The 17952-nt window shown below is 39.1% G+C and overlaps 1 protein-coding gene across 1 annotated transcript; it reads right to left on the reverse strand.

Annotated features, from left to right (window-relative positions):
• Positions 1 to 1328: 1328 nt before the first annotated feature.
• On the reverse strand, positions 1329 to 9492 carry LOC115815230 (hematopoietic progenitor cell antigen CD34). The gene is made up of 7 exons (XM_030778188.1): positions 9399 to 9492; positions 6726 to 6913; positions 6147 to 6227; positions 4303 to 4423; positions 4022 to 4074; positions 3336 to 3485; positions 1329 to 1522 (listed from the first exon to the last, which is right to left on the reverse strand). Exons 1-7 carry the CDS (start codon positions 9490 to 9492, stop codon positions 1331 to 1333), a joined length of 879 nt encoding a protein of 292 aa, XP_030634048.1. The 3' UTR covers positions 1329 to 1330.
• Between the last annotated feature and the right edge of the window lie 8460 nt (positions 9493 to 17952).

Genomic DNA, 17952 nt, shown 5'->3' on the forward strand with positions numbered 1-17952 from the left:
CAAAGAATTACAAGGGAAAAAAAACATTAAAAACAAACAAAACAAACCAAAAGCAAAGATAAAAGGATGGTATGACAATTTCAGTGCTCATTCTGCCCCACAATAATTTTTTTTTATATATGTAAGAAAGCACAAAACTATAACATCAAACTGAAATAACATGAAAGTGAGCACACACACATACGCATAGACACACATATTTGTAAAGAATGAAGAGCAAATAAGAACATGACAAAAGTCCTACTGGAGATCACAGTTTGGGTATCACTAGTTTCCTTTATCAGAATTTGTCTTTGTATCCAGTTTCTGAGTGACTTTTTCAAAACAATCAGAGATTAAGCACTATTTAGAGGTAAAGTATTAGAAAGAGAGAGAGAGAGAAAGAGAGAGAGAGAGAAAGAGAGAGAATATAATTCTTAGGGACAACATTCTTAAGGAATACTTTGCACATGACCCCTTTTTGGTTTAGTTTCAGTTTTTACCACAGTGCTCAGCATCTTTTTGTGAGAAGTAATAAGGGAGGCATGGTGTTATATAGGATTACACAAGATTACACAGGAATAAAATCACTAACACTACATGGTGGGGCAGATACTGCACTATCGCAGAGCAGCAATGGTGAAAATTAATTTCCAACTGAATGACAACCATTATGATCATGACGCATTGTGTTTATGACTGCAGATAAGAATTTGGCAAAAAATAAGCAAATTGCACTGAAGAAATAGACACTACGGACCAATGTCTGCAAAAGTTGCTAAGGTAGATTTTTTCTAATTGAATATAGGTTTGTTAATTTGAAATCTGTGAGGTCCAATTTGAAATACAGATCTTGTCTTGCCTTGTCTAAATCACTCCCCAGGCCTTTTTTAAGACAATAGAGGGTGAAAAACCTGCTGTAACGACCTGAAAAGTTATTGTTCACATGGTTAGCATGATGAAATATCCCCTCTCCATTGTCTTCTTCAATTTGTTCACATGTTTCTGACTGAGTAAATTACGTGTCATCAGATCTTACAACCTCAGAACTGTCCCTGTTTGAATGAAGCTGTCAGGCCCATTGAAGGTAACAGATAGTGGATTTGTGTTTCTGAGTTGGCAACCTTTGCCAGGCCTCAGTCCACACACTGTTTTAACAGTGTTTGATCAGGGCCTGGTGCTCAGTCTCTTCACATTACATATATCATCAACATCATCAGCCCAACAGCATCAGCACCACAGTCCTCTTAGGCTGGGCCATAGTGGTCACTTTCAAGGCTATTTAAAAGTGTCCATCTCTGGTCTTCACCCTTCCTGTTGGACGGGTGCCATGCTGGTTCGCTGCCACACATCACATCTCTGTGTCGGCCACTGGGTTCTGGGTGGCAGAGTGGCCGTTGGTTTGAGGAGGCTGGCTTGCGGCATTCTCAGAGGAGTCTCCATTGATGGTGGGCTTGTCCAAGGGCTCCTGAGGATGGAGAGGAGTGACAGACACCAGCGTATTGCCCTGATTGATCTCGTCCACCTGGAAGGACTCCTCAGCCTAACAGGGTTTAGCAAAGTTGCTGATTAGTGCCTTCAATTCATGCCAGAGGAAAAAAGAGCAACCAGTACAATACCCTCCATACTCACTGAAAAATATTCAAGCATGCAGTCAATACACAAACTTAACATGGCTAAACTTGTTCAGCAGAATGGTTAGTGTATTCTATATTGATATGAAGGGAAAGGGGTCCTATTTTACAGGGTAGGCAAATGTCTGACAGACAGTGAGAAAGTGGGATGAGGTTTAACTTAAGGGTGTGAGTGTGTGGTGTTGAAAGAAGGTCTGAGATTTGAGGCTTGACACTGAGTAAAAAGTTATCCGTTTGTGAACTGTGTGTATTGGCATAAGGAGGCTGTGTCTCCCGGGGAAACACCCTGGGTGTGGCTTCTGTCTGTCTCAGAATGTTCCGGAATGAATAAACAACAAACAGCTAGCAGCTGTAACTGGTGAGGCAGAGAGAGATCCCATAGATGAGTATAGCCTCTGTAAGTGTGTGTGTGTGTGTGTGTGTGTGTGTGTGTGTGTTTATCTTCTTTTCTGAGCCATTTTTTCCCCTTCTGATTTTGTTTCCAGATTCCATTTCCATAATGAGTTCAGTATTGTAGATCACTGTAAATATTCAGTCATTGCAATCTATTATTTGATTGATAGTGAAAACATGCTACATAGGCAAAACCAAATGTACAGCTACTTAAGTGGAAATAGTTCCACAGACTGGGTTTCAGAGCCTGGCTCTGACTGAAATTGTGTCAGTTTATTACTTTATTTATTTTACCACATTCACCACTGTAAAGATGCTGTAATGATGAAACTATTGAAAGCAGACCCATTTAAATATGCCTGTGATCTGTTGTGATTTTGTTCTACTCCCCACCCTGGTGTTTCACTAATCAGTCTCCTGTGATATCATGACAGTCCTGCCCAGATTTGGCTTTGTTTATTCATGTTTTGGTCTTAGGTATTTGCCCTGTAGGTTGACTCTTGCTCCTCTTGAACTAAGTGGGCAAAGCTGGCTATGGTGATCAGCTAGTTGTAGTATTTCAAGGCGTTTTATGGGATCTGAAATCACATGGCCAAAAGAACCTGGGGAACTTTTATTGTGTAATCAGACCGTTTTGGAGCAGTTTGCTTTGCCACATCCTCTGTGGTGGATTCTGGATAAGACTGTTTTCCTCTCTCCTCTGCACCCAACACTCTTCTTCTCACACATCACACCACATCTTCTCACTGCATTAACCTTCTCTTCATCAAAATGGTAAGAAAAGATTTTGCTTGTTTAAGTTCTTGTTGTTTTCAATTTACTTTGGCACTGCGAGCATTAGCATCAAATTGAATGTTTTGCTTATGTATTTTAAATAGTATTTTAACTGGTGCCTGTTTGCACTTCCCAGAGTGCTTTTGTCAGTATCATTTTGCTGGTTGCCAGAAGCCCAGTTTGAGTAGAGTGTTTTGTAGTGGTATTCATTTCCATAATCACTCTGAGTAGATCACATGACAAATATTTTCACCTGTACAAGCAGAGCTACATCCTGTGATGGAGTTTCTATTGTATCATCCATAGATACTTCTACTTAGTTAATCCTTAAGCAACTCGTGGGCCTTCAACCCAGGTTTCCCTGAAGCAACTAGATTTCATTTTTATCAGCCATTTCATCTCTTCGATTGACTGAGGAGTTTCACACTTGGTTTTCCCATAGATATCTTTGGCATTTCTGGTACCCAGGCAGGCAACCTCATCTCATATTATATCATACATTTATCTATGGCATGTGCTGTGCTGTATGTACTTTGGCCTCTGATGAACTCTCACCAGTCTATGTCCCTTTGACTGCGTGAGGTGGTTCTTGATGACATAGAAGGCAATGAGGAGGGCTGCCAGGATGAGGCCACAGAGTAGCACAGCGATCAGAACGGCCTTGGAATGCTTCCCCCAGCGAGGAACAGCATCCTCCACCCCAACCTGAACACACAGACCACAGCACAAACACACAATGAACACACTCATGGGCGGAGCCAATACTGTACCGTCATCTTCTGTTACATCTTCTGTGTGCTGTGCTCTGGAGTTGCAGTGTGGGATGCAAAGTATAACACAAAGTAATGTAGCCCTGCTGGTCTGTGCCCATAACATCTTAAATGAGACATGTTTTACATCAGTGTAGTGTTAGAGACAATGGACTGACTTAGCTATGACTAATGCATAACTTGTCTGTGTGGGTGTGTGCTAGTGTCACTTAGTGTTGACACAAAAAGTATGGAACTTATTTCACCGAGTAATGAAGTATAACTTTACCTTGCCCATACTTAATTAAAAACAGATGTTGTTTCACTTTCGCCCAAATACTCTACATCTGTTGTATGTAACTGGTTCTGTTTCACAATCTTTGTTTTTGTGCCTGACTATAATATGATGTTTGAGTTAAGCTCTGAACTTTTGATCCACACAATCTACTGTATCAGTCTAATAATTAAAGTACCTATGGTAACATCAGTCACCTTATCTTTGATGTTATCATTGTTGAACCTCTCTGCCATTCCTTTGGCATCATCTGCATGGCAAGAAAAAGGGAAGTCAAATCTTGGTAAACACATACACAGTGCAGGGGCCAAAGTTGAATATATGATAAATTATCTTTGTCAGTAGTGTGGTTCTTTGAAAAATGCAGACGAGATCTGATAAAGTTGGGTTTCTGATACATTAATGTCAGTATTGTGTTACCAGGGTTTTACATTAGTCCTTTGCATTACTTTGACTCTATAGTGGAGACTGGTCTCACCTTGAATGTTTTGGCCATAGACAACAATTTCAGCAGAGTTGTCCTCCTGGTAGAGCTCCAGCTTGCAATCTTGCCCACACAGATGTTCCAGAACACTCTGAATTTTTGCTCTGGTGTCCTCCTACAGAAAAAAAAGGAGACAGGAAAAATGGCCTCATAAGAATTGCTGCAAACATCTAGTAACATTCCACAAATCTGTTGGTACAAACCAACACAGAACTAAACTAAAACTGAATTAAACTTATTTAGACCCAAACAGAAGCATTTGAATCCCTAAATCAGCTAACTAAATCAGCATTTTTAAAAACATAGTTTTTACACCTTTACAAAGGTGCTTTGGAATGGAAAGCTTTATAATGTATTTTGATTGATAAGTTCCAAATGAAATACAGAGAGCTTTTCTGCATTGGACATGTTTTATCCTGAATCTTAAATGGTCCCTACTCCTGCAGTCAGCTTAAATAGAGCATGATTGTAATTGTCTGAAGAACAGTGAGAATGATCTGACTCACAAATAGCCACAGCAAAATCTCTATGATGCAAGACAGCAATCAAGACTCAACAGACTCAAAACAAAGCATGATATAATCTGGAAATCTGTATTTGCTAAATACCATTCAAATGCTAAAATACTCAGACTTAAGACACTGAATTCCATCATTGTCTTTGTGTCACTCTTTGAGTTTTGTTTTTGTTTTGGTTATTGTTTTGTTTTGTGTATGTGTACTCCTAAAGAGATTTTAGCTCATGTTATCTTACATGTTATCAAGCCATGCAGGATATAAAAGATGCATGTAAGGTTTTCAGGAGCTTTAGTAGTAATGACTATTTTAGATTTCGTGCAGATTCAAGAAATTCTTGTAAGGCATTAGTGCAATACGGTAAATACCATTTTTCCTCCCAGTGAGAGAGAAAATTGGCTCCATTTGAATAGTTGCTAATGGAGCCCACCAACACAGACATAATTCCCAGTAAACACTTGAAGTGGCACGACTCTGTCGGTCTGGGCACCACAGCCGGCATTACAATTAACTCGGCATATGGTGAGGACTTGTGCTCGCGTGAGCTCATTCAAATGTGTTTGGTTCCTATGCCAGGGCCCTATGGTGACAGTATGATCTGAGCAGAGATCAGCTGCTTACCCCCCTGGTGACAGGGTTTCAATCAGACACAGCTGAGGACCTGGCACCATCTCTGTGAAATCTGGCCGGGGGATTTGTGTCAGTGAAATGAATGAAATCTGGGGCTTGTCATTGATGCGATCATTCACAGATTTTAATCACAGAACATTCTAGCACGTCAGGCCCTCACACTTCTTTCAGAAATACCCAGTGCAGAAACGGTCTCTTTTTCATTTCTTTTGCCGCTTGACCATTACACAGAGCTACAGCAGGGCCTCAAAGGCCGCCCTTGTTCACTGGCCATTTGAAACATATTAATCATTCCTTCACATATGATCAGGAATGCCTTGTTTTGCCATCATGTGGGTGGCTGATAAATGTGATGGTGTATTGAAAGTGACTCCTCTATAAGTTTCCCTTTGCCTTTTCCTCTGCTTGCCTCTCGACAGGGTAAGCAAAAGCCCCCTACCACACACACACACTCTCTCTCTCGTGACCCCCGGACTTCCCCCACCATCTACCCTGCATGGCACGGGATATGTGTGCAGCTATAGGAATTTCCTGAAATGCAGGCCTGGAATGCCAAGGTTCCTTAGACAGACATAACTCTCCAAATAGAAATGTCCACAGTTAAATGTGAATAGCTTTATCTATCAGGAGTGTGAAAATCTTGGAATGAATGTTTTTTTTCTGTATTCTGACTGTCCCAAGATCAGTACTTACGCAGTTTGAGGGAGCCTTCAGCTTCAGACTCACAACATCTTTGTCCTTTACTGCTGCCTCATTCACACACAAGACATTACCCTACAGAGAGAAACAAAATCTTCACTTTCACTCCGCTCTGGGCAGTTGCATCTTCAGTTACAGAAAACTTGACTGTCTATGCATGAGTAAGAAAGTTGCAAATCAAACAAATAAATATATGTATTTTGTAGAAATTAAAATGAAAGTTACAGTTAAAACTGACTGAAGTGTTTCAGTGTCAGGGTGTGAGGTGAGTGGGCCTAATTGTTTATAAAAGATGTTGTGCTGAGGGAATTTCCCTATGTGAAGCCCCTTAGCTCTGGAGAGTCACATGGACTGAGTAAACAGTAATATACATGTATATACATATCAGACTCATTTCTTTGGCCCGTTTTCTTTTTTTTTTTTAATTTTCATTGTGTAAGTTCACAATCTGAATGGTTGCAAATGGTGCCCACCAACACGGACTCAAGTCCCAATTACTACTTGATGTGTTGTGGCAATGAGGTGTTTGGGATGGCTAAGCTAGGCTAAGCTATGTTAAACTGTTGCTTTTACCAAGGGTGTTACAGCTGGTTCATCGGGTCTTCTGGTGGGTCCTGGATTGTCCCGCTGGTCTGTGTCAGTCACTGCACCGTCAGTGCATTCCCCCCGAGGTCCAGGACTGTCTGTTCTCTCACTCTGTGTAGGCTGGGCTGTTAAATCCATGGAAATGGTGGGGAATATGAAGACTTGGACCTGTGTATCTGATATGGAGAACAGACAACCATTAAACTGATATTAAAACATTAAAACAACCATTATCTGTCTGAATGTATACTAATGTAGTAGTATACCATTATCTGTTTGAATGTATACTGATGTAGTAGTATACCATTATCTGTTTGAATGTATGCTGATGTAGTAGTATACCATTATCTGTTTGAATGTATGCTAATGTAGTTGTATACCATTATCTGTTTGAATGTATACTGATGTAGTAGTATACCATTATCTGTTTGAATGTATACTGATGTAGTAGTATACCATTATCTGTTTGAATGTATGCTGATGTAGTAGTATACCATTATCTGTCTGAATGTATGCTGATGTAGTAGTATACCATTATCTGTTTGAATGTATACTGATGTAGTAGTATACCATTATCTGTTTGAATGTATGCTGATGTAGTAGTATACCATTATCTGTCTGAATGTATGCTGATGTAGTAGTATACCATTATCTGTTTGAATGTATGCTGATGTAGCAGTACACCATTATCTGTTTGAATGTATACTGATGTAGTAGTATACCATTATCTGTTTGAATGTATGCTGATGTAGTAGTATACCATTATCTGTCTGAATGTATGCTGATGTAGTAGTATACCATTATCTGTTTGAATGTATGCTGATGTAGTAGTACACCATTATCTGTTTGAATGTATGCTGATGAAGTAGTATACCATTATCTGTTTGAATGTATACTGATGTAGTAGTATACCATTATTCTGTCTGAATGTATACTGATGTAGTAGTATACCATTATTCTGTCTGAATGTATACTGATGTAGTTGTATACCATTATCTGTTTGAATGTATGCTGATGTAGCAGTACACCATTATCTGTCTGAATGTATACTGATGTAGTAGTATACCATTATTCTGTCTGAATGTATACTGATGTAGTAGTATACCATTATTCTGTCTGAATGTATACTGATGTAGTTGTATACCATTATCTGTTTGAATGTATGCTGATGTAGCAGTACACCATTATCTGTCTGAATGTATACTGATGTAGTAGTATACCATTATTCTGTCTGAATGTATACTGATGTAGTAGTATACCATTATTCTGTCTGAATGTATGCTGATGTAGCAGTACACCATTATCTGTCTGAATGTATACTGATGTAGTAGTATACCATTATTCTGTCTGAATGTATACTGATGTAGTAGTATACCATTATCTGTTTGAATGTATACTGATGTAGTAGTACACCATTATCTGTCTGAATGTATACTGATGTAGTAGTATACCATTATTCTGTCTGAATGTATACTGATGTAGTAGTATACCATTATTCTGTCTGAATGTATACTGATGTAGTAGTATACCATTATCTGTCTGAATGTATACTGATGTAGTAGTATACCATTATCTGTTTGAATGTATACTGATGTAGTAGTACACCATTATCTGTCTGAATGTATACTGATGTAGTAGTACACCATTATCTGTCTGAATGTATACTGATGTAGTAGTATACCATTATTCTGTCTGAATGTATACTGATGTAGTAGTACACCATTATCTGTTTGAATGTATCCTGTCTAGCAGACAGCAGTCCTTTCATGTATGTTAGTCTTTACTGCTTTTGGCGGCAGGGACACGACTTAGCCAGCTAAAGTGGTTCTGAATTGCTTCATACTCTGACAGAGAATGTAACTTTAAGTTTCTGCAAATAAGAGCATCAGTCAAATAAATGAAGGTAAATATACTGTTATCTTGCATAGGTTTATAGCACAGCATGATGAAGTTCAGGAACACTGAACAGAGTAAGACACATCTCAAATAAGAATAAAATGTGAACCTAATGAGGTTAGTATTTTCGGAGTTTGCCTACACGATCAAAACAATTTTATTTGGTTTTCCTCTTAAGCAGACTAAGAAACACATTTAGCACATATGAACTATATTTCTGTAACATATGTTGAGAAACTTCTCACCATGATTCAGCGTATTTATAAGACAAATATGAATGGAAGAAACGTTGAATAAATGCTGTCAAGTTTCAAGTTTCAAGTTTATTTAGAGCCCAATATCACTGTTTACAGTCTCAAAGGGCTTTACAGGCCACAACAATCAAAATCAAAACAGGACGGCACCCCCTGACTTAATCCTCATGGCGGGCAAGAAAAAACTCCCCAAAAACCCAAAAATGTAGTTACCTTACTTTCCAGACTTATACACTTCTTACAGTATACAATGTGAGGTTAAACTAATACACTTTAGAGCACATTAATATTTGTTGATGTCAATATACTTAAGATAAAAAAATAATCTGCATTTAACTAAGCTATTTAACATGGACAGCGTTCCCTTGTTCCTTTTACACATCATAAGACACCTAACTTAACCTATACCGAGGAGGTCTGGAGGTTCACACACTTGACATCCTGCTGCAGGGTAAGTTTAATAAGCCCTCTGAGTGAGCAGCTTTCCCGTAATAAAGCATGACAGACTCACTATCATCCGCTGGTGCTGTGGTGGGTTCGATCATGTCCCCGCGAGCAAATGGAACAGCCATGGGCACAGTCGTGGTTCCAGTGATGACATGCATCGCAGTGGTAACATCATTCTGACCCCTGACATCTGTCACAAAACCATAAGACACAGGCATCAGGCTAAAAACAACACACGCTGTCTGCTGAAGGAAAAACGCCAAGACAAAGACAAACAAAGACTACTCGTATCACAGTCTGTTCTATGAGTCGATGAATTAATTTTACATGGAATGGTGGAATTACAGTTTCCCCACTGGTAAAATATAACCTTACAAATTGAGTGATAAATAGTGAAAACACACATTAGTACAGTACATTCCTCTCAATAACAAGTTTTATTGAGTTATATTTCTATCTTAAATCGAGAGAATCTGTAAGTCGTGCATTTGAAAGCAGCTGTTACTGTACAGTGCTCTGCAGCTGACACTCATATATGCCATGCCCATATGGCCATGTAAAGTGGGGAGGGATTTCTAGAGGTTGACGTGTTTATTTGCATGGAAACGAATCATAGTCTGTGCATATTTTGGACTTGTACAGTTTTTCTTTTTCCTTTTTTTTTTTGAGAGGTCCAATTAAAAGACCGGTTCCAAAGTCAGTTTGTGCTCTGTTCAGGACAGTGTTGTAATAATCAGCATCCCTGTGGTGTGTTAACCTTTAGACCTGAGCCTCCCAAACTGTAGGCTCACTTCAGTCCTAGTGAGACTGAACATATCTCATATCATATCTTTCATCACAGCACATTACCACAGTGATCTCCTGAGACTTGATTCTTATCAGGACATGACACCATAGCAATCTGTAGAGACTTGACTCTCATGACAACCCATCACCACGGCAATCTCCAGAGATACCTTGTATCAAAGCAGATTGTGCTGTTGTCAAAATTGGTATGAGCTCTGAAACATGAAACATGAAACATGAAACTGGAGCACTTAACTCAAAGAGTTCATACAAAACCTCAAAAGTTAACACAACACAAAGGTATGCATTTCAATCAGAACTGTAGATCAGTTAGAAATACCATTTAGGAAATAGAGTATGTTGATAAAAATTAGTTAAGAGTGAATCCTCTTACTTGATGCCCATCATCCACTTCATAAATAAAAAAGTTATTTGAATTTTCACATTGCCATAGATTGTAAACTGACTCAAACTGTATTTAACATTTAGAAAAAAAATCTTATTGATTAAAATATCTTATAGAACTACTTATTAACAACAGGCCACCAACTCCTTCAAACAGTGTGAAATCCATTAACACACACTATAAGACACACACCTTATATATACTTATATGTGTATTTTACCATGTATACATATAAGGTGTGACCTGAGACAAAATACTTTTTGACGGTCCTGTTTTGGAGGACACTGGGGTCACTGCTGTGGAAGGTATTTGTTTTAACATGGTCCAAAGAGAAGATTCTAGAGAAATTACAACAGGCTATGTGATTTACTGAAAAAAAGCATGACAAACATTGTGAACACATGATTGTGAGGAGATAACACAAAACATGACACCGGACATGACACAAAAGCAAGACTGTCAAAAAACACAGCCACACACCTGTATGAGTTTTACTTCTGGCCTGTGCCCTCTGGGGTCCAACACAAAAACAATTAAATGACTCTTCCAAAGAAAGTAAAACTTAGACGTACGTTATATGATTTATGGTGGGGGTTTTTTCACTCAGTCTAATCTAAAGCATGAGTCCTTTCTTCAGGAATCCACTTGTGTTCACTGAGGACTTCTTTATTCAGCTCTTCACACACACACACACTGCCTCATCCCATCTTTTTTACCATTACGCTCTCTTTACAAGGTTCTTCTCTACATAAAGACCTCATTCTTTAGATGTTACACAACTGACAGTACAGTTCGACTAATAGCTCCATTAATGATTCATCTGAAATGCAGTTTAAATCTAAATGTATATTCCTTTCAGCAAAGTCAAGGCATTGAACACTAAACAACCCCATGAAACAAACAAGTTCCATGATTCTCCACCTACAGCTCTTTCTCAAGTCCTCTTTCACATCGTCTATGCAGACAAACACTATCTGCTGTCCTTTACCAGATTCTCTCTCTCTCTCTCTCTCTCTCTCTCTCTTTTTTTTCTTCTTTTTTCTTTTTTGCTTTTCCCGTGGTTTCAGTCTTCCTTAATTTGCTGTAACAGTACTGAGTATATTTAGGTTTTAGCAACACTTTGTAACTTGTGTAATCTACAAAGGTGTGTAGCATTTTCATTTTTGTTTGTGTATTTGTGTTTCTGGCCATCTTACCGATGATGAATGACAAATTTATTTTATGGGCACAAACCCAGGGATGCGGTCCCTTTAGATTCGGATGAAACGAGAGCTATAGTAAAGTGTTCTACCTGGAAGACACCAGGGTGAAGTCAGTCATTCACTCTGACCAATGTCTATCAAACACTCAGGCTCTCATACTTGCCTTCTCCTAGTTTGGCAGATATGTAGTTTCTCCACACTGAATTTAACACGCCTACTACCAACAGCATTCCAATTCTATTGTTTTTTGTTTGTTTGTTTGTTTGTTTGTTTGTTTTTCATTACATAGAACCTGCCTCTTATATAATTTCTGTTTTGCTTGTGTTCGTGATAGAACTTAACAAAACATAGTTAGCTGTATAAATCTTCCGGTATTATAACACTTATCTTCCACAGACCAATATTGGCTATGATTTGAGGATCAAATCATATGAGGATCAGTGCTGCCTGTTTGCCCTAGACTGAAGGAGTCTCCCCAGCCGGCATTTCAACGTTTGCTCAATGTTGAGTCACCGCTGATTTTGTTTCGATTTTGAAAATCGAACCACGTTGATATCGCAACATTGTTTAAACGTCTTACTTTTCAACATGGGTGAAGGTGTTGCATCAACATTGAACTATGTGTTGATATTGAAAATAGAATCAACATCTATATCGCGACATTGTTCCAATGTCTTTCTATGAAAAATTAATCATACTAGAGACTGAGTTTTGTTTTTGTTCTGAATTAAATTTATTTGTGTATTTAACTGTATTGCACTGTGATACTGCACAATGATCATCACATACTCAGAAGAACAATAAATTGTAATATAAAACTCAAGATATGACGCTTTATTACACAGTCAACTGCCTTGTTTAAAAACAGAACAACCAGCCTGATACCTCTGACTACACTTCACCAAAATGGTGACGTCCCAAAGTACTATCTGTAACATAAAAACTTAAAACATAGAAACAGATATCCCAAAAACACCAGTAATCATCTCCCAACACACATCTACTTCAAACACATTGTCTGACGACAAACAAACAGTGAAACTTGCCCAACAGAGCAAAAGGGGCGGGGCCAACGACCACTGTCCGACGCTCCAATATTATAACCTAGTTTGCAATTGGATCAACATGACAATACTGTCTGAGTCAGGAATTTACTGTACATGTCACATGTTTTCAATGCAATTCTTATATGTAATGCTACTTGCTGTGCATAACTTGAAATACTACTATCCCTATACTTTAAACACAAAAATAAACAAATCTAAATAAGTCAACAGTAAAGCTTGAATGTGATCAAATGAGACTCCCTAGAAAAAGATATTATGGCACTTTCCTGAATAAATGAGGGAAAGCAGTTGTTACAATTTTCTTTTGCTTGTTGTTGAAGACATTATGTTGATTCAACGTACAGATCTTTCAACGTCGAAACTCCAGGTCCGACTGTTTACAGGCCATGGTAAAACATAAATAATCTGTTGTTCAGTGACTTGGTAGCCATACTATGAAACTGATAAAATATCAATTGAGAAGATTTTACACATCAACCTGGCAAACTCTCCAAATTGTCATTGGTCTGTGACCATGTGTCAAAGTGGCTTTCATATGGAGGTATTCAGCATTCCTCCTACATAAAAAAATTATTCACCCCACAGCATGACACAGCTCGTATCAAGTCTCTTCACTAATGCTTTATCTGAAAAAGGCCAAAATGTTGTTTTCATGGATTAATATTTATAGCTGACTTCCCTGAGACACTGTTTTTCCCATGGGTCCAAACAGAAGTCTCCTCTTCAGAGAAATATTCTTAGTGGATCCCCTCAGACATACCCTGCCCACCCAACATTACAGCAATGTCCTGCAGAGAGGACAGGATAGTGTATGAACTACACTAACTGGCTAGGCTAAATTCACATCCTTACAACACTAAATTAAATCCTCTTCAGAGAACCACTTTTATACCACAACCATCAGATCCAGTTCCCCTAGCGCCACAAAAACAAACAAACTTCACATTGACAAAGCCTGACAAAATTGTTTCTGTCGCCAGTCTTTTAGCCAGCGTAAACAACAACATTTAGTCTATGGCTATAAACAGAACACAATCTTCTGCAGTTGAGACATTTGTGTACTCATCATTTAGTCTTTGTCCTTTTCAAAATATGTGATTTCCTTAATGAACCCTCTCTTGTTTTTCTCTGAATGACATGTCCTCTATACATTTTATTCAAATTTTATTTCCTCAAAGGAGAAGAGGAAGAGGAAGGGAGGGGAGGTAGTCAGGGAAATATGGTCATTATGTGGCTAATGAGATGGGGGTTGTTTTTTCAGGCAGAGGATGTTGTGAATACGACATGGCAGTCTTCAAACATAACTCTTTTCCAGGGTGTCTTCTGTGGAAAAGGAGCCTCTGATGGGAGATGCACGGGGACAGTGTCTCATCCATTCACCATCCCCCATCCCTGCTCAAAAAAATAAAAAAATAAAAAAAACTTCATTCTCCCTCCAAAGCTAGAGGACAAACCCCATGCCCTGGCCTATGACTTTATCTACCAAACCACATGTTACTCCAATCCATCATCCCCCCAACTTCGTCTCCCATAGACATTCCCACCAGATCCCTTCACAGTGACGGCTGCAGACTGCATTCTGTTTAGATCTTTCCGTTCTCCAGAGATTTCCGGGTAAAGGAATGTGTCGGGTGGGTTGTGGTAAGAGGAGAAGGGGCAGTGGACTCCTCTGAATTGAGCCACAGAGGCCAGAGTTTGGGAGGGTATTGTCAGGGTTCAGAGTCTGATGACGTAATTGTCTTCAGTGTTAGACCATGTCTTTACTGTTGATGCAAATGGCCTTCGTAATCAAGAGCTTCCCACAGATTAGTCACCATTCAGTCACCGGCTATGACTACACACGGCATAGGGAGGTACACAGTGGTTTATACTGAACTCACACTCATAGTTGTTCCCTTTGTAGAAGACTTTATCCACATGTCCAAAGTATGTAAGCAGTATTAAAAAGGCCTCCTGACTTCAGGTATACACAACATATTAATGACCCAATATTGATAATACATTTCTACACAACCAAAGAAGGAAAACCAGGAAGTGACACAAAAATGACCAGCAGAGGAGGGGAGAGAGAACCAGGGTGTGACAGCTAAACTATCCAGTTTAGTCATTTTAGCCTTTTATGTGACTACATGTACCTTTATGTAAGCCCTTCTAGCGTTTTTAATAGAGTAAATTCAAATGTCATACATTTTCACATGTTTGTGGCTAAACAGTTCTTCATTTACTCTCATTTTGCCATGTTAGCTTAATGCTCATGCTATGCTGATTTTATCTACAGCTGTCATGATGCTGAGACTGGGGCTCTGATGTCTCCCATGGTAAACAGGCCTTGTTTAATCACACGCCCAAAGCGTTTCCGATGATAGTGACTTACTGCTTGGTGACTCTTTATGTTAAACCTCTGTGCCACAATGTAATTATACATACCACTGATAAAGCCATGAGGCAGTGTTTGTGTAGACAGGCTAGATACGCATTTCTCAAACCATTCAGCCTCATTAATGAAAAACTCGACCCGTGGGAGGCTGGCACTGCTGAGCCCTTATGGACCAGCTATAAAGTAGAGTGTGTATGATTTAAGGAGGGGAGTGAAATCAACTCATATGTGCTTCTAGTAAACAAGCCATTTTTTTTTTTTCACAAGTGTATACTGGAATTCCCCTCCCCATATCCTGCTGCCAAAACACTGGCACCCAGTCAAGAATGGAAGTCATGGATATGTTGGAGAACAGATAAAAAGTCCTCACACATACATGAAGTACAACTATGGACACACCTCCATAAATACAAATTATAATTATTTGTAATGTAAAAAAATGCAGTGTAATCACACACACTGTGAACAATGAATTGGTCCTCCGCATTTAACCCATCCAACACAACAGTAGTGAACACACACACACACCAGAGGCAGGAGCAGCATTCTTGCACCCAGGGAGCATTGGGGTTAAGAGCCTTGCTTGAGGGCACACAGCCATGGATGTTGGTTCTGGGAATCAAACTGGCAACCCTCCATTCATGAGCCCAGTTCTCTAACCTTTAGACCACGGCTGCCCAAGTTACTTGCATAATTATCTTTTTATTCCTCATTAAAAAAAATAAAATCGCAGGCTCTTAGCAACAGCCCCTATTGGTTGGGTCGAAGACATGGAGAGGGACTGGGTCTCCTGTTTCTTATCAGGCACTTGTTGAACATCCTGAATCTCTCACTTACTGCTTTTTTATTCTTTACTTGAGCTAAAAAATATGGTGGTCCATGACATCCACAAAGCAGCTTTGAGTGTATGTTAGAGCTAATGTTTTGAATTGAAAACAAATACTATAGAGACATGTCTCCATATGGTTTAGTTTATGACAGGGCCAGATAATTCAGCCAGTTTAAGTCTTGATTTCAGCTGGTGAGTGAAAAGCTGGCTCAGTGCTAACTGAAGCATGTGTGTGTCCTTACACACTGATGTTCCGACTCTCCTCATGGTCTTGAATTACCAAACATTTAGGCCTAAGTTGATGACAGCTAGTGTACCATATTTCTCAGCAACCGTCTCATTTTTTCCCCCCAAACTACGTGCTGCGCAAAGTGTGTCTGTATGACTGCCCTCTGCTCCTCTGCTTTCAAGGCCAGTTTTACTAATAAACTGGAATTAGATTTAGAGCATGCATAGGCCAAAATTGCTTATCCTGTCTCATTCTCGCATGTCCTGCCTTTCTTAGTGTCGTGGTAATCCAAAGTTTGGACTCTTCCTACTTAAGGTGTATGTTCATCTACAGTAGCCAATACCGCGATATACATGGCATCTCTGCAAAGTTTTATGTGTACTTACTATATATCTGTAATATAATCAATCCATTTTTTTCTGAAAAGTAAATAAGGCATGTGTGAATTTTTGGGTAAGCTTTAAGTTGTTTCTTAAAATCACCTCCTTTGCAATATATAACGGTTCCCAAATGTTACCTGTCACTGGCTGACAGTCTTGCTATTCCTGCTTTTTCGATTTTTTTTTTCACTCTTCCGTGCAGGGCTCAAAGCCTACAAATGTTCTCCGATCCTCCTGCATGCACTGTGTCTTTCAAGATCTCCCCAGAGGTCTCAAATAACGTGTAGTTCTGGGGACTGTGACTTACATTCCATAACCTTCATCTGTTCTTTCTGTAAAATCCTTTACAGCTGATTCTGGGGAACGGTTTTCCAATAGAATGTTCAGCCTCTTTTAGGCCTTAACTTCGTGACTTACTCTGGGACATCAGTTTCCAGAATTGGTTATTATTCAGTTAAATCCACTCTTCCTTCCATGTGCATAATATTTCCTTCTTCTACGCATGCCACACAACCCCAAAGCATAACACATCTGTCCTTTGCTCTAACTTTTTTTACTTTTCCTTCAATAGTCCAAAGAACTTTGCTCCAGAAAGTTTCAGAGCTCTCTCATGGATTTTCACATTTAGAACATTGAGACTTTTAAGATGAAGTTGCAGAGATGGCTTTCCTCTGACAGCTCAGCCATCATCGCACTCATCTGTCCTTTCTATCTCACAGATCTGAGCTGTTATTGAAGAAGACTTTGGAGAGTTTTCCAGATCTTGCCTGTATTCAAGTTGATTCAATTAACTCAAAGTGTTAGTGTTTTGACGCTTTTACAGACAACAGAAGTTGCTAGCTAAGAGCATTTAGACATATGCTATTTTTCATGTATTCCTTATTCAACCTTAATTTCAAATCTATTGGCAACTGCATAGAGCATCCCTTTGATTGTGAGTGAATAAACTATTCTTGGTCTTTCACCTTTTAACTTATAAAAGAAAAAAAGGTGCACACAGAGCCTGGACTTCAGTTTCTTTCCATTTAGACATCACTGAGAAGAATACATGTTTAGACATCACTGAAAAACATACATGTTTAGAGATCACTGAAAAGAATACATGTTTAGAGATCACTGAAAGCATACACGACAATGTCCAGTCATTTATACTCAACAGTTCACATTTCCCTCTATACAGGCTAGAGTCTACTGCTGTGTGTCTGTCTGTCTGTCTGTGTTTGTGTGTGCTCTCTGTCCATCTGTGGTATTCTGTGCAGCTCTAAACACCTCTCTACTGGGGGAATTACATTACACTTTTCCACGCAGACATTAAACAAACTATGAAACTGTATAATTCACA

The sequence above is a fragment of the Chanos chanos genome, chromosome 6, assembly GCF_902362185.1.
Source record: "Chanos chanos chromosome 6, fChaCha1.1, whole genome shotgun sequence".
Taxonomy (NCBI): domain Eukaryota; kingdom Metazoa; phylum Chordata; class Actinopteri; order Gonorynchiformes; family Chanidae; genus Chanos; species Chanos chanos.

Coding starts and splice junctions, on each gene's coding strand:
- LOC115815230 (XM_030778188.1), bottom strand. CDS start 9,492: ATGCATGTCATCACTGGAACCACGACTGTGCCCATGGCTGTTCCATTT. Junction 4,424..6,146: donor TGAAGGCTCCCTCAAACTGC/GTAAGTACTGAT, acceptor TTTTTTCTGTAG/GAGGACACCAGAGCAAAAAT. Junction 3,486..4,021: donor ATGATAACATCAAAGATAAG/GTGACTGATGTT, acceptor CTGTGTGTTCAG/GTTGGGGTGGAGGATGCTGT.